The 27,653-nt window shown below is 36.5% G+C and overlaps 1 protein-coding gene across 7 annotated transcripts in view; it reads right to left on the bottom strand.

The window, feature by feature from the left end:
- The window catches only part of CEP128 (centrosomal protein 128), a 141,369-nt gene that overhangs the window by 89,107 nt on the left and 24,609 nt on the right, over nucleotides 1-27,653 (bottom strand). For 5 of the 7 annotated variants that reach the window (XR_011324705.1, XM_069783718.1, XM_069783720.1 and 2 more), the window contains 5 exons: nucleotides 24,191-24,307; nucleotides 14,089-14,175; nucleotides 12,544-12,618; nucleotides 11,158-11,290; nucleotides 9,294-9,454 (listed from right to left, as the gene is read on the bottom strand). Coding sequence is in view for 6 of the 7 variants with exons in the window: in XM_069783718.1 (XP_069639819.1) it covers nucleotides 9,294-9,454; nucleotides 11,158-11,290; nucleotides 12,544-12,618; nucleotides 14,089-14,175; nucleotides 24,191-24,307 (573 nt within the window). In the remaining variant the exon portion in view is untranslated. The remainder of the gene's footprint in view (nucleotides 1-9,293; nucleotides 9,455-11,157; nucleotides 11,291-12,543; nucleotides 12,619-14,088; nucleotides 14,176-24,190; nucleotides 24,308-27,653) is intronic. The other 2 variants (XM_069783719.1, XM_069783721.1) reach the window with 2 other exon arrangements.

Genomic DNA, 27,653 nt, shown 5'->3' with positions numbered 1-27,653 from the left:
TTTTCAATCTTAGCGTATTTTCAAAAAACACTAGATTTAATACATAAAATTTTAATACAGTATATCTCACGTGCCTATTGTTCATAAGTGTGTGAAGACCCTCAGTCTTGAAAGCCACCTATTTTCTCTTAAAATAACAAAGTATCTTGCATAGAAAGTTTATACCTGCATCCTACTATGGATGCATATATGATCAGTCTTTAATATTAAAATAACAACACCTGGAATAAGTGGGTACCCCTATTTCCCCATCATGTTTTATATCATTTGTATACAGACAGCTGTAGGAGTCTCAATCCTCAGTTTCCCTTCAGCCTTTTAGTCCTCATCTTCCTCTCAACCACAGAATCTCAGTTGCAAAGGGCATTAAATATGCATGCAGAAAATACATCATAAAATGTTATCATTAATGTAAGGCACATAGCTTGACTGTTTCCTTTGTAAAGCTGTTTGTATGCACATTCTGCTGTAGCTGCGGCCAGAGCACTACTGAATACAAGTTCAGCACAGGCTGAAACTCGAATAGGGGCTGGGTCAGACACTGTGAGAACCTATTCTGGTATTATAATCAAGTGTTGTACCACAGGGTTTTCATGATTTTTTTTGTTGGTTTATTTGGGAGGTTGGGGTTTTTTTTTTCATTAGCATTGAGGGTGAAATGCTGTGTTACTTGTGGGAAAGGAGTTGCCCTCATTAGGATGCCATAGCATACAGAAGATAAAGAAAGTGCCACTAAAAGAAAAATAAATGAAAAACCTAACACAACAAACCTAAGTTCACTTTCAGCCTCCAGAGTTGTGGGATTTGAAGGAACTGGTCAAAGAGGAACATCAGTCCTTACCACAGACTACACCTTAATCAGCTTCCAGGTCTGTTTAGATTTACAGTGCCCAGTTAGTGGTAGAGAAGTTGGAATTATCATAGATCTCAGTCTCCATCTTTGTTTTGGGAACACGTTTAAAATTAGTGCTTAAAGTTGTCAGCAGGCCCATGTCCAATGGAACATGTCTGAAAATATCCTCTTCAATTCTGTATTACTGAAGCCTGGACAACGAGCTCAATTTCACAACCATGTCGGTGTACATTAACAGGGGTTCCACCAGAACTGCTGTCTCCTGAGCCTTTCAGGCTGCCCTTTTACTATAGCAGAAGAATTTGGCAGAGTGATGCTTACTTACCTTGCAGAACATACCCCAATTTTCACACTCCTATCTTGGAATTACTCCTCTAGGTAATTCAGAATGTAAATATTTTAAGGATTTCTATGAGACAGGAATATAAAGACATGTTTGTTTTGTTGGGTTTTTTTAAATATTCACCCAATTTTCTCCTCAGTTGTGACTGTAGTAAATAAGAGTGAGATAATCTAAGAGAAAGGACAAGCAACATCAGGAGACTGCACTTATTGGAAAAAAAAAAAGAAAAAATCACATACCTTGGACATCTGAGTTTCTCCTTCAAGTAGCAAATTACTAAGCACCTGTGCTTGCAAAAAAATTTCTAAGCAGATGAGAAATACTGCTTTATAGATTAAGACTCCAGATTCCAAGGAGTATCTCATGTCTTTGGTGGCTGAAGGTCAGTCACCCAGAGAACTCAGTGAGCTGCTCTGGATGCAATAGAAGCATGACCTGACACACTCTCTAGAGAGGTGTGCTGCTTACCAGGGGCTTATATCAGGGATGTCACCAAGAGACTACCAAGCCTCATACAGTCCGCTGACTATTATCCGCTGCGGTTGTTTCACATGGGCACCAGTGACACAGCCAGGAGCAGTCTGAGGAGTATCAAGAAGGATTACAGAGCTGTGGCAGTGGCAGTAAGAGACTCTGGAGCACAGGTAGTTTTTTCATCAATCCTCCTAGTCAAAGGGGAAGGGGTTTGAAAGGGCCAGTCGAATCTAGTGAATCAACAAATGGTTACGTGACTGGTGCCACAGCCAGGGGTTTGGCTACTTAGACGATGGGACTTGCTTTGAGAAGCCTGGTCTACTGGGAGCCGATGGGGTCCATCTGTCAGAAAGGAGAAGAGCATCTTCAGCCATAGGCTTGCTAAGCTGGTGAAGAGGGCTTTAAACTAAAGTTGACAGGGGAGGGGAACCTCAGTCCATCCCACTCCTACCAGTTTGATGCCGGTGCCAGCAATAGATGCCCAGAGCCTGGAGAAGGATCCCAGGTCAGCAAGAGAGCACCTGAAGAGCAGCACGAAGGAATTCCAGCCACTCCAACCAGTAAGTCAGCTTCATCAGGGACCCAACTTAAATGCCTCTATGCAAGTAGATGTAACATGAAGAATGTACCAGCGGAGTTAGAGAAGTGCACACGCCTGCAGGGCTATGATTTTATTGGCATCATGGAGACGTGGTGGGATGGCTCCTATGACTGGAGTGTTGGAATGGAAAGATATAGGCTCATTAGGAAGGACAGGCAGGGGAGATGAGGAGCCGGTCTATGTCAATGACCAGCTGGAGTGCATGGAGCTCTGCCTGGGGATGGATGAGGAGCCGACTGAGAGCTTATGGGTCAGGATTAAAGGGAGGGCAGGGACATGTGACATTATAGTGGGGTCTGCTACAGGCCACTCGACCAGGAAGACTGAGCAGATGAGACCCTCTACAGACAGATAGGAACAGCCTCGCATTCACAAGCCCTGGTCGTCATGGGGGACTTCAACAACCCCGATATCTGTGGGAGGGACAACATGGCAGGGCTTAAGCAATCCAGGAGGCTCCTGGAATGCGTGGATGATAACTTCCTTCTCCAAGTGATGGAGGACCCAACGAGGAGAGGTGCTATGCTGGACCTCATTTTCATCAACAAGGAGGGGCTGGTAGGGAATGTGAAGCTCAAGGGCAGCCTTGGCGACAGTGACCATGAAATGGTGGAGTACAAGATCCTTAGGGCAGCAATGAGGGCGCACAGCAAGCTCTCTGTCCTGGACTTCAGGAGAGCAGACTTTGGCCTCTTCAGGGATCTGCTTGGTAGAGTACCATGGGGTACAGCCCTGGAGGGAAGAGGGGCCCAAGAAAGCTGGTTAATATTCAAGGATCACCTCCTGCAAGCTCAGGAGCAATGTATTCCAACAAGGAGGAAGTCAGGCAAAAATGCCAGGAGGCCTGTATGGATGAACAAGGAGCTCCTGGACAAACTCAAACACAAAAAGGAAGCCTACAGACAGTGGAAGCAAGGACAGGTAGCCTGGGAGGAATACAGAGAAATTGTCCAAGGAGCCAGGGATCAGGTTAGGAAAGCTAAAGCCCTGATAGAATTAAACCTGGCCAGGGATGTCAAGGGCAACACAAAAAGCTTCCATAGATCCATTGGTGATACAAGGAAGACTAGGGAAAATATGGGCCCTCTCTGGAAGGTAATCTCTGTCCCTGGTTACCTGGGACATGGAGAAGGTTGAGGTACTCAACAACTTTTTTGCCTTCACCATCAAGTGTTCCAGCCACACTGCCCTAGTCACAGAAGGCAAAGGCAGGGACTGGGAGAATGAAGAACTGCCCACAGTAGGAGATAAGGTTTGAGACCATCTAAGGAACCTGAAGGTGCACAGGTCCATGGTACTTGAAGAGATGCATCCATGGGTCCTGAGGGAACTGGCAGATGAAGTTACTAAGCTGCTATCCATCATATTTGAGAAGTCGTGGCAGCCTGGGGAAGTTCCCACTGACTGGAAAAGGGGAAATATAACCCCCACTTTCAAAAAGGGAAAAAAGGAAGACCTGGAGAACTACAGGCCAGTCAGTCTCACCTCTGTGCCTGGCAAGATCATGGAGCAGATTCTCCTGGAAACTATGCTAAGGCACATGGAAAATAAGGAGGTGATTAGTGACAGCCAACACGGCTTCACTAAGGGCAAATCGTGCCTGACAAATTTGGTGGCCTTCTACAACAGGGTTACAGTGTTGGTGGATAAGGAAAGAGCAACTGACACCATCTACCTGGACTTGTGCAAAGCATTTGATGCTGTCCCACATGACATCCCTGCCTCTACATTGAAGAGACGTAGATTTGACAGATGGACAACTCTTTGGATAAAGAATTGGTTGGATGATCATCCTCAAAGAGCTGTGGTCAACGGCTCGATGTCTGAGTAGAGACCAGTGACGAGTGGCATCCCTCAGGGGTCAGTATTGGGACCGGTGCTGTTTAACATCTTTGTCGGCAACATGGACAGTGGGATTGAATGCACGCTCACCAAGTTTGCTGACGACACCAAGCTGTGTGGTGCAGTCGACATGCTGGAGGGAAGGGATGCCATCCAGAGGGACCTTGACAGGCTTGAGAGGTGGGCCCGTGCAAACCTCATGAAGTTCAACACGGCCAAGTGCAAGGTCCTGCACATGGATTGGGGCAATCCCAAGCACAAACACAAGCTGGGTGATGAGTGGATTGAGAGCAGCCCTGCGGAGAAGGACTTGGGGTTGTTGGTTGATGAGAAGCTCAACATGACCCAGCAATGTGCATTTGCAGCCCAGAAAGCCAACCATATCCTGGGCTGCATCAAAAGAAATATAACCAGCAGGTCAAGGGAGGAGATTCTCCCCCTCTGCTCCACTCTCATGAGACCCCACCCAAAGTACTGTGTTCAGCTCTGGGGCCCCAACATAAGAAGGTCACAGACCTGTTGGTGTGAGTTCAGCAGAAGGCTACGAAGATGATCAGAGCGCTGGTGAGCATCTGCTATGAAGACAGGCTGAGAAAGTTGGGATTGTTCAACCTGGAGAAGAGAAGGCTCCGGGGAGATGTTACAGCAGCCTTCCAGTACCTAAACGGGGCCTACAAGAAAGCTGGAGAGGGACTTTTTACACGGGCACGTAGTGATAGGACAAGGGGTAATGGCTTTACAGTGAAAGAGGGTAGATTTAAATTAGATGCAAGGAAGAAGTTCTTCACTGTGAGGGTGGTGAAGCACTGGAACAGGTTGCCCAGAGAGGCTGTGAATGCCCCATCCCTGGAAGTGTTTGAGGGCCAGGTTGTATGGGGCTTTGAGCAACCTGGTCTAGCAGAAGGTGTTTCTGCCCATGGCAGGGGGATTGGAACTAGGTGATCTTTAAGGTCCATTCCAGCCCAAACCATTCTATGATTCTATGACAATATTGTGTGAGGTGGAGGTTCTCCTGACAGAAGCAACCCAGGATATTCAGAACAGTTTATTGTTAAAATGTATTGTACATATATGTACAGCAATTGTTAGCATGTTTTGCATTGCAGTTACAATAGAAAATCCTGATTCTGGTATGTTGTCTCTTCTTAGTCTTTACACAAGACAATTCTGGGTCTCAGTTTTTCTAACCTGATTAATTTTATTGCTGCATTTTCATAGTTCCACTGCTAATAGAATCAAGGGAAAGGTGTTAGAATACTTATGTCAACTGATTCACCACCAACATAACATCAAATACGCTCCTCCTGGTTTTAATATCTGAAGATTTTTATAAAACAGAATTATGTTTGTGGAGCAATTAAAAAAACTCATTAAGATTAGTTACTAAATCCTGGGGTACAGCATATTAATGCTCTAGAGATCTGAATGCAAGTCTTATTTTCAAAATTGATTAAAGTTTATCAACCCTCAGACTGCAACAGCACCACAGACATTTCAATTGACAGGCTCTGGCTAGAGATGACACAGAACAGAAGTGATTAACAAACTCAAAAACAGATGCAACATTTGCCCGAAGTAAAACAGTTGCTCATCTAGTTTTCTACATATCCAACATCTCAATATGTAATCTAGCTTTCAACTTTCATAAGAAACTGGAAGCAGAGAAAGAGGCCGACATTTTCCAGTTAGAGCCTAGTTGTTTATCTGAAGTATAAACTAATTACCACAGGCACTAAACATGTGAATCAGCCACCGTTATAGTAACTCACATTAGCTTGACTACACATACCATACTTTTGACCTGCATTTTCAACACCCAATTTAAAAATTAAATCACCACACACTGCAAAACAAAATTCATTCTAGGTATAGAAAACAACACATAGTGTATCCAGTGCAACATTCCTTAAAATTTTATGAATATTTAAAATGTAACTGAGGATCACTCATTTGCTACAATTTACAGAACTAATGCCTTATTTCACAGTTATGGGCAAACATTCTACACTGATCAGAATACAGAAAGCCACATTTCACCCCACCATAGTAGTTTCACCTGTATTTTTCTCCTTCCTCTCTTTTTTCTGCCCTGTATCTCAGTGGCACAGTCACCAGATTCTTATGCTATGTAATTACACTGTTTGTCATTGATATTGTTTTCAACAATGCTATCCAAATCATGCACCTAATTAATTCTCTAATTTTTCCTGAATGCAGACCTCAAATAATATTAATTTATTCATCACAATCTGATCTGCATCTCTTGCCAATCATATTGTATCTAACCATCAAGAAACATTAATCCAGAAGGCTTAGATTTTTCATGGAAGCATAAATTCTGTGAATTGAATAATCAAAGATGCATACATTCAATCAGTCAAGAAGTGTATTCAATTCAGTAAAAGGTATAATACACAAAATCGGTTTCTTAAAGTGATGCCTCCTCCATATTTTTCCAAAGCCTGAACTGCTACTCATTCTGACAGGTAAAGGTTTATGTAAATATAAGATACAGATAAAATACCTTTTTTTTTTCCCCAGGTTGATACGTGATTTTAGATAGAAACTTGATCAAAGTGAATAGCACCTGTACATTTTAAATCTATCTGTAGCACTATTTCAGCACTTGAACTCCATGGGCATGGCAATACAGGCTGGTCTGCAAAGGTATTGATTTCTCTTACTTTGCAATGATCTCTCTTTAAATTCAGAAAAGTGTTACTTACTCATTTTCAGATATCTTAATTGGCTCATATAATGAAAATAATTTGCTAACAGTTTCATCTTTAGAGGATGAAAGCAGCCATAAAATGAATTTTAATGAGGATAAGATTGTCTTCATAAGACTGAAAGACTTGTATTACTGAAGAATTCTAATCTTAAATAAACAAATCAATAACTTTCCCGCAGAAAATTTGAAATATTTTAACAAACTGACTGTCTGTTGTTACGCTGTACTGGACAATACCATAAGACTACTTTGACCTAATTAGAATGAGAAAGAATTAGTAAATCAAACAATTTTACAAGCATGAGTCTAAAAACACTTATGGAGAAACTAGGGTATTGCATCTTTGTAATTTGTGTACTTTGTTTATTTCTTAGCTGTAAGAGTCAGGTCATAATAGTCAGCTGTAACAGCCCCATATCTATATAGTTCCATGCAGAAAAAAATATATTTAAGATAGTTGCATACATTTGCAAGATCTTACAGAAGCATCCTCAGGTAAACTACAACTACTGAAATCAAAATTTTCTCTATTAAATTTAAAAATGAATTTAAGATTGAACTCACTTCTAAACATGAGTTTAAGAATATGATTATAATTTTTTCCATCCTCTCCATTTTACGTCATATTGTGAGTTTATGGCAATTATCAGGGACTAAAAGTACAACACGCAACTCAAATTGTTGAAAACAATGACATTTAAATCAGTCAAAAGAAATTTCTAATATCACATGTACAACAGAGGCAAGTGCAGTTACATCCTCCCCCAAACATGACTGGTCACTTCCAACTGGGAATCAGACTATCTGATAGGAGCAGCTGTTAGAACAGGCTTGACAAAATGCTTTGTTAGTACCTAAGTTTAGAAATTCACATCCTTGCATTGCTTGATGTCTCATTAAAAGAAAAACACACTAGCTATTTTCCTGTTACTGCCTCTGTAGGAGAATGGCAGTGGGAAGCAGATAAGAAGTACAAAGTATTTTCTGTTGAGATAATCAGGGAAGTCAAATATTTCTAATTCAGAGCAATGACAATGACCCTGACTGAGCACTCTGCCATCAGTATTTTCACAGAGCAGGAAATTAGTATGAGAACATCATTCTGACCCTCAGAAAAGCATGTACTACAAGCAGAAGTTTAAAAAAAATTGGTTTTCTATGGGTTTTTATCCCATTAACTCCTGCCACCAAAGTAATTGGAATTTCTCAGGCCCCACAAAACAAAAACAAAAACAAAAAAAAATAGCATGTTTGGGTTAGTCTGGAGTTGTACTGGCCAGCTAGAACACAAATGCTGATGGGCATCAGGAAAAGATTTCTGCTTGCCTTACCCTCTATAGAAGCACTCTAGGGCTTTTTAAAGCTGTTTAATGACCAATTTTCATAAAGCATGTAGGAACTTATTTTGAGACTTCAATTTTTTCCAAATGTAATTTGATGTATTAGTTTAATTTAAATGAGCACAGAAGTTGACAAGGGAAAAGAGCAGCAGAAGCAAACCGAACAGGGCAGTCCTCTAAATCTATGAAAAGACAAAAAAAAAATTCCTACTTTTGAATTTCCAAACAAAAATACCTTCATTAGAAAAATAAATACAAAATACAAACCCCCTGGTTTACTGAATGCCCCAATACAACAAATGTTAAGTACTTGTCTACTGAAATCCTACATAGGGTTTTGCAAACATCCTCATTTCTCCTGACAGTCATGAAAGATAGTAGAAAACAGTCACTGTTCAGGGATCTTACTACCAATGACGAATCTAGATGAGATCCAAAAATATAGAAATGTCCTGTCTTAAATAAAAAGGCTACTGCCTCATAGCTCATTTCATGTTCAAGGTAAAAGTCTTCTAACTAAAATTCCAGTGTCAGAGACTGCTATTATTCTTTTCAGAGAAACTCTTTAAATAGTTTGTGTTTACCATAAATAAGAATACTAACACTTATTAATATAATTATTATATTGCATCTAATTGCTAAAAAAAGAGCAGTTATGATCTATTTTTATTACTCTACTGCACTATCTCATAGAACAAGGTATCCCAGTTTGTTTAAAGTTAAACTTTAGTTCTGAAGTATAATGGAATGGGGAATAAGGAAGTAAATATTAATTTATAAAAGTAATTCCAGAAACCATTATTAATGGCAACTGCTGATAAAATCAGATCACCTTTTCTTTGCACATGGGAAAGAAAAGTAATCCAAAATATGAATTCATGGGTAATAACAAACACCTTTTTTGGTTTATTAACAAGATGGGAGAGAAAAACCTCTACAAACTCATATCACCTTTCAAAATTATTTATAGAATAAACTGAGAAGAGCATGTCAGTTACTCTTAGTTTTAAAGGTTACTCTCTGATCTGGCATATCACCTACCTTGAACGTATGGGAAATTATTTTAAAAAAAACCCAAACAACCAAAACAACAAAAACCCCCAACTTACCTGTATGTGCATTACAAGCTGTGCTTTCTCCTTGTCCTTATGCTCTATGCATCTCTTTAGATCTTCTACCTCTGACATTACAGCATTATGATTCAGCTTTGCTTTAAGCTCCAAAATATGTTTCTCCAGTTCTTGCTTCTCTCTCTCATATCTTTCAGCTACTATAAAATGGTGAGAACAGAATAATAGGCCCACTAGAAATACCGACTTGTGGTAAATTATTTTTTTCTTATTTCTCTTTTGGCAATATTCTTCTCTACTTGAGACTATTCTACAACTATTGATTTTGATCAGTGTAGCTGTGAAAAATGGCTATACCTATATCATAACCTTTTACTGAATGAGACAGTATTTCTGTTTAGCCAGTCATTTTATAGGGGTTTTCCTACCCCCTAAAAAAAAACAAAAAACAAACCCAAACAACAGAACCCAATAAAATAAAAGAGGATGGAAGAAACAATGGAGAAATTCTGGTGTAAATGAAACTTGGCCACAACTCCAAGGCCAAGATTTAATCCCGCCAGAGTAATATCTCCTGATTTGGAAGTCAGTCTATCTGTGAATTTTATGTCTGAATCCTACAACCACAATAGAATTTCTTGATAAGCGTAAACTGCAAATTTCCTCAATAAGAAATTCAAAGGTCTTTAGTCATAAACAACTACTAGGGGCAAAGAAAATCTCCATTTGTATTCTTCCCATGCATCTTTGAGGAAACAGAAATAACACAGTACGGAGAAACACAACTGCATAAATTATATAAATATATGTGTATATCTTAATCTTCCAGTACATTTTTTTATTTTCTTCATATTTTTACAACAGTTTTTCATTTACAATTATAAAACAAATGGAAAAATTAAAATATGCTTTCAGTAACATGAAAGGTATATTGTTTCAAATAAATTCACTTTTAAGCAGATGCATTAACATGACTGGAGAAAAACTACTAAAATTTCTATTTTGTGTTACATTTCTGAAGCTAAGCCATGTACAAAATCTAGCCATTTTCCAGTGCTCTGTATAAGATTTGTAAAACAGGGAGTCAGAGTCTTATTTTAATAACTAAGATAATTCAGTAGCTGAAGTATGAAAATATAAAATTAAGTCATTCACAGAGATAATGGACTTGGAGTCACTATTCCTCTATTATCTTGAGTAATACATTTCTATGTTAATACGGAGAAAGATAAAGACTTTCTCTAATGCCTTTTTGATTATGTTTGAAAAGTTTAAATACAGATAGATAACTAACAATGTAGTGAAGACCTTGCTAAAGTGATAATTTACTATGCAATTATTATCTTGAAATTGTTTAAAGTATTTTTCTTCTAAATATCATTGTTCCATCTCTAAAATTCTAACATACTGCAAAAAGAAGCCCTGACTGCATCATACTGGAAAATTTTCTTAACCTCTCTGAACATGTTGTTACTCCTTAGAAAATCTACCAGAAATTCATCAGTCTTATTTACCAGCTATGTAAATGACTTTTGCTATGATTTTCAAGACGGCAGGATTTAAACTGAAAATGGACTGAAATGTAACATTTCAGAAAAATTATTACTTAAAAATACTTCAAATGTTTTTCTTCTGTAAAAACACTATCCACTTCACTGAATTCTCTCCAATAATCTTCATTTGTTTTAACTATGCAAATTATGGTATTTTATCCTAAATTTTAACTCTCATTGCTATTTATTTGTTAATATTCAGGTGCCAGTACTTATCAACTTAAAGCTGACAAGTTAAATGGCTGGTTTTGTTGAAACAGTAGAAGAATTAGAATGCAACTCAAAGAAAGAATTAATGTCCAGGCTACCTAACTAATTTGCAGGCCTCTAGTGCAAAATATGAGTTCTACCTGTTCTAATTCTCCTGTCGTCATCTTGTACATCCTGGTAGCTCTGGTGGTGCATAGCAACATGTGAAATTTGATGTTGCAACTCTACACGGTCTTCTTCTGCTCTCAAAAGTTGGGAACGAAGATCCTCAATCTAAAATGCATGTACAAGTATCAAATGTTTAATGAAAAACAGAATAAAAGAGTAAATAGCATACTTTTATTAAACACTACAAAAACCAAAAAAGACTATACATAATTAACATTTATAAATAAATCTCAAGAGTAATGCAGATTGTAAACAAAAAGACAGATTACTTCCTAATTATAGGCCACAAACTGATTATTCAAAATTAAAGCAAACATTTATGTTGACCACAGATGAGGATTAATTTCTCTAGACCAAACAAAATGCTACCATTTTATATGTTGCAATTGTCTTTTTACATTGCTAGTGAAAACATCTATACAAATTAAATAGGCAATATATTTTATTTAAATTCTACTCATTAAAAATACAATGTGTTTATTCTTAAGAAACATAGGGGCTTTTTACGTTTTTCCTTTCTATCATATACAGTCTAGCACTTACAAAGATGACATTGTGTACAGGAAAATAAAGAAGATATGACATGCTAAAATTGAATTGAAGGAATATAGCTCAAACTCATATTACCCATATGTGATATAGCACTATATTCTATGCACAGTGAGTTAAATTCAAAACAGTAATAAAGCCAACTCAAACTTCTGCTAGATACACAAGTCAAACAACTAAAGCTAACAGATAAGTATGCCAATTGCCCCCTCCCTATTTATTTCAATCTTTTTCCCCAGCTCCTCTGAAAGAAGGACGGATTAAAAATATTTAGGAAAAACGACACTTTTCTAAAGCTATAATCCAGGTTCCTGCAACTTCTAGATTTAATCATATGTGCATCAATAGGTATTGTTTAGAGCACACTTTTTTCAGGTGTTTGGTTTTTATATATTTTTATCACATGTTAGTATGCAATACAGCAAACACTTCTAGAGCACTGGTTTATCTGAATTCACCAACTATAGCATGTGCTTTGCATAACATAATTACCAATACAGAAGTTGTTCTAAAGAATACTATGAAGGGCAGTTACAAATAATGTGTTCATGTACTTAAAAAGTACCATAACTACTATGACTACTATAATCATTATATATTAACATGTATACATAAATTTTCAGAAAGCAGAAAAAGTATAATGAGAGCTCAGTCCACATATCTTAGACTCTTAAACCTGTCTTTCTGCAACTCCTTTTTCCCTTCCCAGAACAATGTCATCAGAGTATAAGATAGCAAGATTAAGCAAAAAGACTCAGACACAGCCTAATATGAAAACTTTAGGATTTTTACCACATCAAAGCAGTTACCTGATGCAAAAGAGCTTCTCTACTGCCTTCCGATTCATTCAGCTTTTTCTGGGACTGCTCCAACTCCTGCTCAAGCTTTCATTACAGAAGATAATGAAAAAAGAAAAGCTATCATAGTACAAAAGTGTATTTTAACTATTTAATTTTGGCACAAATTAATAGATATAAGCATCTCTTTAAAATGAAGTATAATAGACACAATGTTTTTATTTGTCCAAAATTTTGAAGCAAACTTTCATTTGTACTAAATACCTGCTATATTTGTTTAAATTACATAAAGAGAATTTAACTTACAGTCTATAATTTTTGTACAATATTCTATATCACATGAAGATACAAAGTGGTATATATAATCCAAAATGAAAAAGCATAAAAGCAAAATTTTACTGGGTTAAAAGTAAAAGAAAGGAAGATAAACTTTTTTTAAAAGTTTCAAAAACATTGTCCCTGGATTTGAAACAATTAAAATTAACAATGACTTAACATTTGAAGTCACCTTTGCTACACAGTTTATTCATAGAAGTGTTAAAGATGACATGCATTTGTAGAACTGGTAATTGGTAAAGTCAGTGTTTTTTCTGTGTTGTACAAGATGTACTTGAATGATTCCAGAAACAAGATGACTGAAAAACTGAAGTGCCCAGAATTCCATACAATTAGAGTTTTTCCTAAAAATATTATATTAACAGAATTTTAAAATGTTTAATCAGAAATAGTCAGCACACTGATGACCATTTAGAGAAGAAAACGGAAAACAAAAGCTACAAAATATTGTCTGACTTCTACCATAAATAGTTCAAAGATCACAAAGATCCACATGGAGATAAATATAGTTTTCAACAGCAGAAATTGTTGCAGAGATAGCAATCTCAAAGAGGATGTTGAGAGGCTAGCAAATGGGCATAGTAAACAGGACCAGCATTAACAGAATGGAGACAGTAACATAACATAAACCACTACATAGATGGTTTAGCGTAAAGGGTTCTAACTTTGAAAGTATTGACAAAAAGGCTAAACTCGATGTAAGATGGAAAAAGGTAGAAAAGATGGCCCTAGCATCCAGCCAGAACAGAAATATAAGAAATCTTGTTTTCTAGGAACACAAAGAGAGCAATATGGCAACAGATAGTTCAGTAAGAGTAATTAGTAATAACCATGGTGCAAAATAACTAGCATGCGTTAGCTGCAGGGATGAAGAAAAGCTGCATCTTTGAGCTGCTGCAAATAAGCAACAGCAGACTATGTATAAATTCAGAGACAAATCAGAGAAAGAAATCAAGGATAATCCGCAAGTTATAAACTTGTCTGCCTGGCAGGATGGAAGAATCATTAGAAGTAACACACTATAACTAAAGAGCTTTGAAGGAAAGACAGAAGTTCAGCATAGCTATATTCACAGTGCCTCTGATGCAAAAAAATCCCTTGTTATCTTAAAGACTAAAGAAAGTTTTATCCTGTTGGTTTCTCTGAAAAAGGAAGCATATACTGTAATATATGACACTATAACTTACTTAAAACCAAACAAAGGAGAAAATTAAGTCTTACTTGGTTCTTTTCACTTTCATATCTCACAAGTTTATTTTTCATGAGTTCTTCTGTTTCATCTGCTTTAGCATCTTGCTTCCTTAAAGCCTTTAGAGGGGAAAAATATATTGTGAACTTCATTATAAAAGTTACAGAAGTCTTCTTTGTAAGTCTGTTATAATGAAAGAATCTCTGATATATTTAAGAAAGAAGACCTAGACAAATGCTTTCCGTCTATGTCTAATATTTCCATATGGAGCCAATGTATATTGTTATGAAAAAATAAATATAAGTCCATGCATATATAAACATACCCATGCACAGAACAGGGCCAAATACAAAGTCAAAACTAGCACTAACATCCTTCTGATGCATAGAGCTCCACATGCTCAAGGCTGACCCCAAACACTTTGAGATGAAGGTCTAAAAGGCTCAAGAGATCTCCTATAGATAAGCTATGAACATATCAGGTGAAAAGAATATATTCTCTAATATGAAATATGCATGATATGAAATACAATGCACTGTACTAAGGAAAACACTACCATAAGGTTGTGTTGGAAGCCAAAAAGGAAAAGGTTATTTTTATTTAAATCTGGACAGATGCTTAGAATCGCAATATTAAGACAGAATCAACTGAAACTCTCCTGATCAAAAGTATCTGACATTGATGTGCCCTACTTTGGGGGGGGGGGGGGGGGCGATCCATGGGGACCTTTCCTGTCCCCTCCCCCCCCAAACTGAAGTATCTAAAAACACTTGTGTACATTTTCTAAAGCATCTTACAAAAATAAAATTGCCTTGAATATCATTTTCAAAATCTTTTCCCTCTGCAAACCAACACTATTTGCAGAACACAGCCAATCACTGGCAAAGGAATGCATTAGACATCACAGACATTAATGACACGTACAATTTGCAACATACACAACCCAAGTTTGGATATCTCAAGCCATAACAATGTCATTGGCTCATCTTAAATATCACTTAGAAACACCAGCTGAGAGAGATCACTAGTCATACTGACAGAATTTGCTGTGAATTTGAGTAACTGTTAATAAATCTTGCTTCTTTGCTGCACAACATGACCAAGCAGTTTTCACACCAGCCACAAAACAATTAGAGACCTTAACATACACCTTTTACTTTCATACAATATCATGAAACGTAAGTACATCTTATTCCTTCCACCATTACTCGCTAAAACTACAACAGAACAACAGAAACACATAGCCTGCCCAGAAAGAAATGTCTTTTTCCCAGTCTGTTCTTCCTGAGCAGCATTTTTATGTTACATTTTAAAGGAATATCTCCTTAAACAAATATTCCTGAAATTTGCCCCTATAATTACTGCAATTTCATTCAGTTTTTGAACATTCGCTCTGCACTCTATACTGGGGAATGATTTCACTGTATGAAAACAGAAGGCAAGATATTAATCAACCTCAGTGAAGCCAGGCATTCAGCTTTAGAAGTTTTGCTTTTAAAAGTAGCTTTCTGGAGAAAATAAATGGATTTATCTACTTATCTCAGTCTTATATCCTCACCTGAGGAAACATAAGGTTTCAGTATAGTTTGGACTACTCTCCTGCGTGAACAGTTTACACTGAAAACTGAGATTGTGGAAGATATTTATCATAACTATGCCACTGAAAATATTATGCTATATAAAGAATTACACTTTTAATCTTACCGATTCATAATCGGTTACTGTAAGACTGTAACACATTTAAGATATTTCTCTAAGTATTCAGTACAGATTCAAATCTATCATTCCAGTCAACTATAAAACTCAACACTGCACACAGATCTGACTCACTCCTGTTTTACTCAAAAAGACTCTAGGGAGAACTCCCAAAAAGCTATCTGAACAAAAGTCAAAGAAGATCATCACTTCAGCTAATGCCATTATTGCACAAGTTTGGGATTTTTTTTAATAGCGGGAAGTACCAGTTCAGAACAGTCTGCTAGGGATATATGATGTGTACTAACTGAAATTGAGCTTCATTTTTACTAGCAAAATTAGAAGCTCTGTTATATACAGTCAACTGTATGCCAACCTTATTTTTGGCAGTAAATTAATAACTAATATAGGACCAAAAATGCATGTTTTCATGTGCAGATTTTGCTAGAGATGCCATTATCATAAGGAAAATATTAAAGCTGGGCTGGAATTAGAAATACTAGGAAAATTTTCAAAGATTTCCCTACCAAAGGCAAAAAGTATGTCTCTGCATCAGTAGTACATCCTAATTCCCAGAAGAAACTACAGAAATTAATATGCCATTTCAACTTATCAGGGTCACTGAATGATATTTAGGCTATTAAATAGCAATAACTTCAAACAAAAAGGCAGTCTTTCCTATCACTGATACTACAACTATTACGTTCAGTTTTCTTTTCTGTATATTGTAAAAATAGCCCATAACTATTTCATTTTTAAGAAAAAAAACAGTTCACATCTATATATTTAATCTCAGAGTTAAATTACTACAAAAAGAATGTGATGTTACAATAAATTAAACATGTGCACTGCTTCAACTGTGAAACATGCATTTTTCCAGTAAGTGCTGTAGGCAATCAGTTAACCAATCAAAATGTCATTAAGAAATGGAAACATCTGGTCATCCACAGCCAGATAAACATCAGCTGTTACTGACAATTCAGAAACTGCATAGGTAGAAGTTAATTCTATGTTTTTCCTCCTTCTTGTACTCCTTTTTAAATAATTCTTTCTCACTGGTTTGTTCCACTCTTGTTTTTTCTCCACTAAAGGTTTTTCTATGTAAGGTTTCTCTTGAGAAAGGAAGAATTAAAGAAAAAAAAAAACATATAAAGATTCAACTGATTCTTTGATTTCATTTGTTGTCTCCAAAGAAGCGGTTGGGGGAGTAAAATGTCAAAAATAGGAACTAGGAAGCAGATGCTGAGAACAACAGTTCCAACACACGCTCCTCCCTGATGGCTCACAAGCAGCAGGCAGATGCTGCCCAGGAGAGCTCTGCCTGGCAATGCTGAAGCACCAAGGAATGGGAACAGGCCTACAGTCATTAGGATTCCCCCACTAAGATCCTCCTCATGAAAGCATTAATGTCCAGGATGGCCATGAGGAGACTGACAAGGAGGTTGATGAGGCCTTGGAGGGGGCAGGCATGGAGGAGGCCAAAAGGAAACCGAGAACTTCCATGTAAAGATGTCTTCACAGAATGGTTTCAGGATGGACAAGCTGGTAACAAAAGGTTACACTGCCTGCCTAGGCAGTCAGAAACAGGCTTTTGTCCCTGACAGGCTAGATGAACTTTGGATTGGACCCAGTAGAGCAATTCTTACAGGTCTTTTTGAAGAGCTCACTAGCATAAGACAGTATTAGAATACTAACATACCTGGTACACCCCAGCTCAACATACCTTATCCATATATAGTATATCAAACCCCAGAACTTCAAATAGATAAAATAATTTACTCACTGCTAGACAGATATTTTTTATTATATATGGGGAAAACTATGTGGAGGCCTCTGTACCAACAGTTCTCAACCTTTCCAACTTATGAAAATCTTCTAATAGCAATTTAAGCCCACTAACTTTCCTTAGGGCTTGGTGTTTGTTTTTTTAAATAAAACCAGTTTATTTGAAAGTAATGCACAGACCACAAACTGAAATTTGCTCTTTCAAGGTGAGACTGATCAGTGAATTATATTCATACTAGCAGAAATACACAAGCAGACCACCCTCATGCTATACTTTAAGGCAAAAATGTACCACATCCTAATCTGAATGAAAATTCTTTCCCTAACTTGCTACATTAGCAGCTAGCATGGGTCCATGTATGCTACCTAGACACACCAGCCAGGCATTTAAGACAGACTGCCTAGATATTTCAGTGACAGATATATATGAGACTTGCTCATGTTCCAAGACAGAGTCAGATTCAAACTACAATCAAAACAGAAACCATTATCCACAGGTGGCATACCACAGAGCCAAAGAGTAAGTATCAACGATGCATTAAAACATTCAGATGGTTCAGAGCACAGACTGAGTTTATGTTTGTCTAAAAAGATCAGAGATAAAGACATGCAAAAAGAGAATTTTCAATAATGCTTTCAACCAGCAGTCTACCCCACTCTCTGTTGAAAGACCACCAGACTCTTGCACTTCACAGTATGTGCAGTGGGAGGCAAACAGAATCTAAGTATCCAGTTGCACAAAGAAAAAGGAAAAAATGCTTCCTGGCCTATCCAAGTTATTAGCTTAAGACATAACTATAGTCATTGCCTTACCACAGTCAGTGGGTTCAAAATGTTCTATAAAGATGATTCTGTTCATCTAAAGCGTGCAAAGCATGAACACACGGACTCATTTCACCAAAATCCAAGCACAGGAATTAGTAAAGCCATCCAGGACATCCACTGTGTATAAAAACTGTTTAAAGCCCATTTTTAAGAATGATACTTGATCTTCTTTTAGAAAATGGATGCATAAATGCAAACAAACAGTACAAAGTATTTGCATATTCATGTTCAAAATAAAGCACTTGAAGAATCTCAAGATAGTTTTAGTTTACACAACAAATGTATTTTATTAAAGCAACCCATATATACGTGGCAGTAGCACTGGGAAGATGAGTATATTTGTTCTCCTTTCTAATCAGAAACATGTTTGTATCAGAATATAGAAGAACATGAAGATGTATGATTTGCATGAATTTGTTTGCTAATTGCAATTTTCTAATTTGCAGTAATTGCTGTTTAAACAGATAGTGTTTAAACACACCAATACACACTAAGTTAAAAGATACATAAAAACGTAGAGAAAATAATTTTTATCCACCCACACGCAGCACATACAGAATACAGATTCAAAATAATAACACAAATTTAGATGTTAAAGATGCAAAATTTTATATGACAAGCTTTCTTTATAGTCAGTATACAACTAGATATCATCTTGGTTAATAATCAGTCTATAATAGTAGTGCAATACAAATAAAAAGTTTGCACATCATACAAAAGACAGACAGAAAGACAAGACAGACAAGAGAAAGACTGAAACAAATGTATCATCGTGTTCAATTAGGCCCTGAAAATATATAATTTAATAACTGAGATTTAGGAAGATGATTCTCTTAAGATGGTAAAATACTGACAAGTAGTGGTCAGTTACAGGCACTGCACTTTCCTTAAAATTAATAACTATTAACATTTAAACTTCACAAAATTTCTTAATTAACGCATCTACTGATCAAATCCAAGTCAAATTTGATTTTATTTGGTTTGAAATGTATAACAGGCAAACTAATGAAACAATCATCTCATTAAATAGCCACAAATACTATAAATAGTATTTCTTTGTAAATCATTCAGACCGTATTAAATGACAGGATTTCAGAACTCAGTCCAAACCCTAGTACCCTCCCATCCAGTAATGTTACTTGGGAAGCATCTTGGAGAAATAAAAGAGGACAGAAAAGGACTTTAATAGAACATTACATCCATACAATGATCGCCACAAGACTGAGACCACTGACAGAGCTAAGAGTCCATCTCACTCATAATTCAAATTACAAAGGAGAAGAAACAGAATAACAAAGTAAAAAGCTCCTCTTAAAAATTATGTAGAAACACCCTTCATCCAAATAATAATTGCAGTAAAATATTTAATTATTTCCTTTATTCTCACTAGGGTATGCAAAAGTACACAAAGCAATTCAAATACATTCTAACATACAGCAATTAAGCTACAGAGATACACACCATGCCCTAGGAACATTTATATGTTACAAAGACTACTTCTGGATACATCCCTCAGTACATACTGTCCACACGCACTTCAAGCTCTCAGATAGAAAGCTTTCTCCTAATCAGTATCTGTAGGAAACATGTCTACCCTTCTCTCTCCAACATGTTGTATTTGTATAAATGGAGGACCATGTCCTCACAGTCCTCAATCACAGAGTTATTAAAAGAAAGGGGCAACAGAAGATGACGGGCAACAGAAGATGACGGGCAACAGAAGATGACGGGCAACAGAAGATGACGGGCAACAGAAGATGACGGGCAACAGAAGATGACGGGCAACAGAAGATGACGGGCAACTGGGCAAATGGCTATTACTTCTCAAAGAAATTCAGGTTAGTGATAACCAGCATTCTGTTCTTAAGGGACTGTCCATATCCACATTTACATGGGTGAATCCAAGCACTCCACTCCAAATGGAGTAGGGACCAAAAAATTCCAAGACCATCACTATCCAGGTTAGTATTATTATTGTAGACAAATGTCATTAAAAGAAAATTAGAAAAATGAAACCTAAATTGCTACCGTCATCTCCAAGCCTTCTTGCAGAGAACCAGCACAGATATTTATTAGAGTTTACTGGCTCAGGTTTACCCCTGAGTGTGTTCATGATTCACCAGTGAAGGACATCTCATTTACTGGAAAGCAGCTTGCCTGCTTCTTCTGATACTCCTGGCTAAATATAAGCCACCACAAGAGGAAAAGCTGATTAAAAAGCCAAGCTGCAGAAAAAGGCAACTAGCCTGTCCCTATGTTGACTGCGTTCATTAAGAGTATTTTCATCTACAACATCCCCTAAGAATCTTTGAGTCAGTACACACTGGTATGTATGTACTGAATGAAAGATCTACCTTTTTCAGTAGCCAGTCCTCAGCATCATTCTGTATATCCCATGAGAGATCAAAGGAGTGCACTAATGAGACTCTTGCAGTCTTGCAGAGACTCTGCAATAGCTGAGTATCAAAGCAGCATGAAAGAACATATTTCACAATAAGGAAGAAAACCAGTGATGTCATATATTGTGTTAAGAAGTTGCTGTTCTTAAGGTACAATATAGTCACACTTCAACTGTAAGGCAGTGAAGAAAAGTAAGCTTCCACACTGGAGTCTCTGAGAATCTCTGTTCTTGAAAATTCTCTCACCTATCAAGCAATCTTTATGGCAAATGCTACCACCAAGCGATGGATTACCAGTAAGAAAAAAGTTAAATGACATCAGATATTTTACACAAAATCCAATGATTCTTAGCAGGAATTTTATTATTTTATTTATCTTCTTCTAAATAATTACCTTGTAGGCTTTGCTGAAATTGCGTACTTAAAATATAGCATATTTTTTTTTAAATCATAAAAAATAGTGTAAACGATTGAGTTTTTCTAACAAATTTGCTCAGAGATCTTTAAAGCCAAATTTGTCTATAGTATAGAAAAATAAAAAATACCTTAGCAAAATACATCAAACAATTACACTGATGCAAGTAATGAACAAATCAACAAGAAGCCACCTACTACTCAGCTTGAAAACATATTGTTGAAATAACAACCTTTTTAAACTATTCATATTCATAAATCTTAAATACTTCATGATCATAAATTACATTATTTATTCTATTTGGTTTGCCATAGTGAATCTATTCATCTGTAACAGCACATATATAAAGAAAAAAATTTGAAAACAAAAAAACAGAAGCTCAAAAACTCAAATCTGCTACACCGAATCCTCAGACTGTTTTGGCTCTGGCATTTTTTCCTTTTTGTTTTTAATTTGAGATTAGATCAGTTCTAAACTTTTTGCCTCCTTAGATATTCTTATATTCCTATTTCTTTTAAAATTTATACTCCATAACAAAGTAATTTTCTTCACAAAGCTTTTCCACACAGCAACCTCTCAGGACAATAGTACACAGAGAGGCAGCATGCACAGGATCCAGATTATTTTGCTTTCAAAACCAAGCATTTTTCAAAAAGTAGGATGCAAGGTGGTCCAATCTGCCAATGTGAGAGCATCAAGAGATGTTGAACCATCCCTGATAAATACAAACACCATCCAGAAGTGAGACCATTTTCTACCTAGAGAAGGACAAATTAACATGAATGTTCAATGGGGAAGGAAGATGGGACAGCTGGATGGAAGCTTGTGATAAGGGTCTGAGATCTAAGGACCATAGCAATACTGAAGTCTAAAGATACCTGGCATGTAGGAAGTTGCAACTCTGTCACGAAAATGTTCTCCAAGCTGTTAAGACAGCTATGAGAAAAGAAGTAGCAGGAAGAGGACGTACTGTTTGTTGCTACCAGGAGCGTAATGGAAGTCTATGTTTCAAGGGCGATACTGTCTCCATATTCCTCTGTAATCTGTCAAAGAAAGATTACCTAACACCTGTTGAAAGAAGCTCCCTTCTACACTTGTCATCTGACACCACCAGGTTCTATTTAGCATGTTAGAGGTCAAAAGTCCCTGAAAAATCCACAATTCATGCAACAGGGGTAATCTATGTTTTATTGGGATTTCTAAATACAGTGACAAGAGTCCAGTCCAGGAAATCCAGAGTCATGATTGAGATCAGCCACCCAGAAGGACAATTTGGAGATATGAGCCCCTGCTTGAGAGAGTGAAGATAATCATCAAGATGTTGCTTCAAGTAGCAACATCTATGAATGTATGGCATATGGAATAAGCCTGTTCCAGTCAGGATTGGCTCTGAATCTCAGCTTGGGCAAATTCCTCATAGTAAAAGTTTACCAAGCAGACTAAAAGGTGTTGAGCTTTCCCGTAAACTGAGAATGAGGACTACATACTGAAGTTTTGAACAGTGGTGTCAAAAAAATCTTTTAAATAGAAAGGGTCTCCTCAAGAAAAATTATTTACAAAAATATTCACAGAGCAAGACAGAATTTGCAGGAGAAAGGATTAAAATGTCTTCATCTACAGCTGAACAGCTTAGGAGAATGGAAGGTCGGGGAGGTACTTTAGTATTTAATAGTAATTTTGCATGAAATTCAAAAGATGAGCTACTAGGAAAAAAGGTATCCAGCTTGAGGGCTAATGATCACATAGCCAATCATATGAAAGTCTTTGAAATACATTTGAATTCATTCACTTGAATTCAAGTTTTCCTTCTAAGGAAACCATGGCAGTATCAATGTATCTTTACAAGTCATTTTCCCTTTAAAAGGATAAAAAAAAGATTGTTCCAATCTGCAGATAGCACTATCAGATGACACAATCTCATTTCATTAAGCATTCCTCTACCAGACTGAAGGCACAACCAAAGAATGTAGAAATGGACGTAGGCATATTAAAGAGCAATGAAAACTGTAATAAAGCACTCTAGTTCTTTTCACCCACCAGGACTCAATAGGGGGGGAAAATGAACCGTAACTCTTTCTGAAATACTAGCAGAAGCACTACAAGTATTTTGATAAACACTAATTTTTATCTATATCAAAACAGCATCTTATCTTCTTAAATATGACCTCTTTGAAGAGTTTCTAGCCTTACATGAAATACAAAGCGTCAATCTAAATTAAGGTTCCTCAATATCACTGCACAGTATAAACCAACTGCCTTCCAAAAGGCACATATACTGTCACTAACATTAAAAGTTAAAAACAAGGAATTGCACATTTCTTCTCAACTATAATATTCTATTGCATAGTTAGAGATAACATTGCAAATCATATCTTAAGGGGAGTGAAATAAAAAGTTACACTATGTTAAGACACAGATTTTCCAAATAGCAGTAAAATCAACCAGAGATGTATTTTTCATACATTTCCTAAAACAAGCAGGAAAAAAGCTACAGGCTGTCTTGAATTTTAATTCATAATAGAAACGTTTGTATTTGTCTCCTACACAACATTTTATACTTCATCAGATACTGTTGAATGAAACTGCTTGAAAAGCAATGAAAATCTGTCTGGCCACTACAGTGCATTTGATTGCTTGTTGAAATAAATCAAAAATAAACTGCTCACTGCAAGCAAAGTTTACATTTTCGAAAACAAAATGTTTTAATTCAGACAACCCAGTTAATGACTTGCTTTTGTTTGTTTGGGGTTTGAGGGAGGGCACAGGGGATGGATTCTTTTAAAGAATGTTTGTGCCAATTACCAAAAAGGTTTAAACATAGACAAGACAGTATCATGAAGAACAGAGACTGTACTTGTTATTATCTGGTCACCAAAACAAGCGGAGCTGGACTGATACAGCTAAAAGAACGTGCCAAAGATATGAGCACTTTTGTCAGTTTGACAGGTACAGGCTCACAAAACCAACATGTTCCTAACTTAATCCTGAATACACAGGAAGTTTTCATTTGCATACCTCTTGTAATTGAAAAGACATATGTCCCAGCTGGTCCTGGTGTCTTTCTACAAGCTGTCTTTCAGCACGCATTTCTTGTTCTATCTCCTGAAGTCTTCTCTCTACCCGTTCTGATACCTTCAAAAGGAAAAAAAAAAAAAAAACCAAACCACAAATGCTGCATGAAATCAGTACATGTTTTACCACATATTAAGATAACAATGGCAAAAAAAGGTAAATAGAGCACGGGGCAGAAAGACGAATGAACACAACTTTTGTTTTATTAAATAAGATTTAGAATGGTATAGAAAATAACTAGAGTTATAGCAGCGTGTACTCCGGAAGTACTCATGCAGGGAACTGAACTGCTATCTTGCTAGCAATACCCTCCTTCAGGTATATGCATATTTTTCTCTACAGTGGCGGTTCTACTCAAGTGCTAAATATCTCAATATCAAGCTTGGTGCAGCCTAACCCGAAGCTGCAATACAAAAATTTTAGCTTCTCTGCCACAGGCCTGATTAACCTCTGGAGAGTCATTTCTTTCACATCTCCAGCCTGTAAAACAGACCAATGTTTGCCTCTTTCATACTCTAAAATCTGTGAGTGAAAAGTAGTAAACAAGAGCTAAATACATGAGAATGACTGTAATAGCACAAAATAATTACATCACTTTAAGACCTTTTTCCCAATATTTTGTGGATCCATGTACAAACCAATACAAATAACACTAGGTATTTGTTAAAGCAATTTTGATTATAAACACAATAATTCAACCTTAAACTATGATACCAGAACTACTTTATTTTTGCATTTCAAGCTGCTAGCAGACAGCACCCTCTTGTGGACAGCAAATTAAATTTATACTGTTAAAGTGAAGATTAGCAAGGAAAATATTTATGTATCATTTCCTCCCTACCTTAAAACTAATTTTTTTAAACAATCACTAGAAAGCAATACACCTCTTACCGAATGGTATTTAGATAAAAAGAGAACCTCTTAAAACACCATTCAACTACTAGTTTCTGATGCATGGGAAGGGGAACAAGTTTTCATCTGTACTTTCATCATTAAGCACATTTCTACCAGCTCTAGGCATATGCGTGGAGAGAAAATTTTAACATAAGCAACACAATTGTGTAGCAACAAAAATGTAATTAAGTTTATATTTATATTCTGGCCTTCATGAGGACATCAGGTTTAAAGAATTAAACAGTCTTTTTTTTTTTTTTTTTTTTTTTTTTTTTTTACAACAGAACCCATCAGTTTGAAAACATTTCTTGCTTGCACAGCCAGATGAATAGTCAGCTTACAATTTGGAATTCTGTATTTTCTCTTAAAACCATCAGAATATGCTCAAAAAAATGTACTGCATCAAACCACACTCTTTTGTGTAAGTTATGAAAGCTCTGCAGTCATAATCCAGAATAATTACTTACTAAAATCTAATGTATAAAAAATAAGGACCACACCACAACATTTCTATTTGTTTTGACAACTACTACTTAGTGTTAGGTCTAATAATTCACAAAATACTCCAGCTAACAGAAACAACAATACTATGTAGCAGAAACAGAGAATAACACTTTGTCATTAACTTGTTACAACTTTGCTGAAAACTGGGAAATAGCTGTCACCCTTTTCTCCAGATATATCTGCAGTACACAAATGAAACAAAGTCATGTTTTTACATTTAAAAAAAATCTTGGCGACAGGTTTCTGAAGGTAGAAGCTTTCTCAGCTCTCTCACACATCTTTTCAAGTGAAGTTAAGCAAGAGAACACTAAAGCTATTAAGAAAGAAGATGTCTAATTTAGGCTTGACAAAAGATCCAAAAGTCACATCACCCCCAAAGAAGACAAGGAGAAAACGAGAATGAGTAAGAAAGTAACTTCTTAGTAACTACAAGATATCAAGTGATTTGCCTTGCCTCTGAACTCTTTCAGCTCCCTCCAGAATAAAACTGTTTTATTTCTAATACGGTACTGAAAAAGATGCATTCATTGTATTTGTCAAGTACACAGAAATTTCAGAGTTACAGACATAATTCTCTTTAAAAAAAAAAACAAACAATGAACCAAAACAAACCACCAAACATTTTGATGCTACTCATTGGGAAAAAAACTTCTAGCAAGAAACTATGGTTAGTATATATAGCATATCATTAGCTCATATTCTCTGTGCACCGAGCACAGAAAGAGGAGGCTAGAAGGGACTTCAAGGGCTAGCAAACTTACTGCCCGGCTAAACACATGACCTTTATATCTATGTCATTTTTCTGCAAGTCTATCTAACCTGCTCAAAAACATTCACATTAAACTTTTACAGCCTCTCTAGACAACTGATTCCATTGCCTCTAAAATGACCTGTTTTTCCTAAAGTACAATTTTAGTCTTCCTTGCTGAATGAATTTTACACCTGTTAACTGTGTTCTATACTCTAAGCCACATCCAAGACTGGATACTGGATTCCAGTTCTGTTTGCCAACATACCTGAAGTCCATTTGCAAACATAACAAGCATCTCTATATTGCATCATCTAGACTATTAAAAAAACTTCAGAGAAAACCAGATCAAGAATACCAACACATAAAATTCACTTCACTAACTCCTCTAATTTTAACAGTTTACTAGCTACACAGGTATCTGGACAGTTGTGTGTTTATTCTAGACTACATTCAGTTTTACCATATTTTACTGAAAAGCTTTAGAAAAGTATATGAAAATCTGTCTAAAAAAATTTTTTTTAAAATTGCATCAAGATATAGAAAACTACTGCTTCATCCTTTTAAATTCCTTCTATGATATACAAGTGTAATTTTTCATGACAAATCTGTGTTGTCTGCTACTTAAGTTTCTTGTTTGTTCTTAGATGTTTACAAATCAAGTTCTGGAAAAATAATCAGTCTATTATCTCCTTTTTCAAGATTTGCCCTTTTTCAATATTCCAAGAACATTTTTTCTAACTCACCCACACAGTTGTCCGTGAATACTCCAAAACAGCCTTCAGTGGTTTTAAGATCACTTCAGACGGTTATTAAAGTTTCTTAGCTAATCTGCACCAAGTTATTTCAAAATATTTGACATGCCTTCCTTTCCCCCCCAGTATTTCAAGCTGAGGTCTTACACCCCATTGCTGGTCACTGGCTTACAGCTTAACTTGTTGGCAAATATCAATGTTAAAAAGATGTTAAACAGGAATCAACTTTCTTGACACACTGTGTCAGTAGTTTCCCCTCTTTTGCAAGGAACAGTCCAAATGCTTTGGTCTCCCTGTGAAATGGTGATGTATTTACAAGTGAATCATCATTGTTCTTGATGGCTCTCTGTTGGTGCAGACTATCATGTACCACCATGGCCTTTCCACTCTCATATATTTGCACTATTTTTTTATGACTGTTCTTATTAATCTAATTTAGCTTCTACTTTCTGTGTTCTTTCTCTTTGTGTCTGAAGTAAATGCAGAGCTTCTAATTCAGCCAAAT

This window comes from Haliaeetus albicilla, chromosome 5 (genome assembly GCF_947461875.1).
Source record: "Haliaeetus albicilla chromosome 5, bHalAlb1.1, whole genome shotgun sequence".
NCBI classification, from domain to species: Eukaryota; Metazoa; Chordata; class Aves; order Accipitriformes; family Accipitridae; genus Haliaeetus; species Haliaeetus albicilla.
This window is presented reverse-complemented; position numbering and strand designations above follow the sequence as displayed.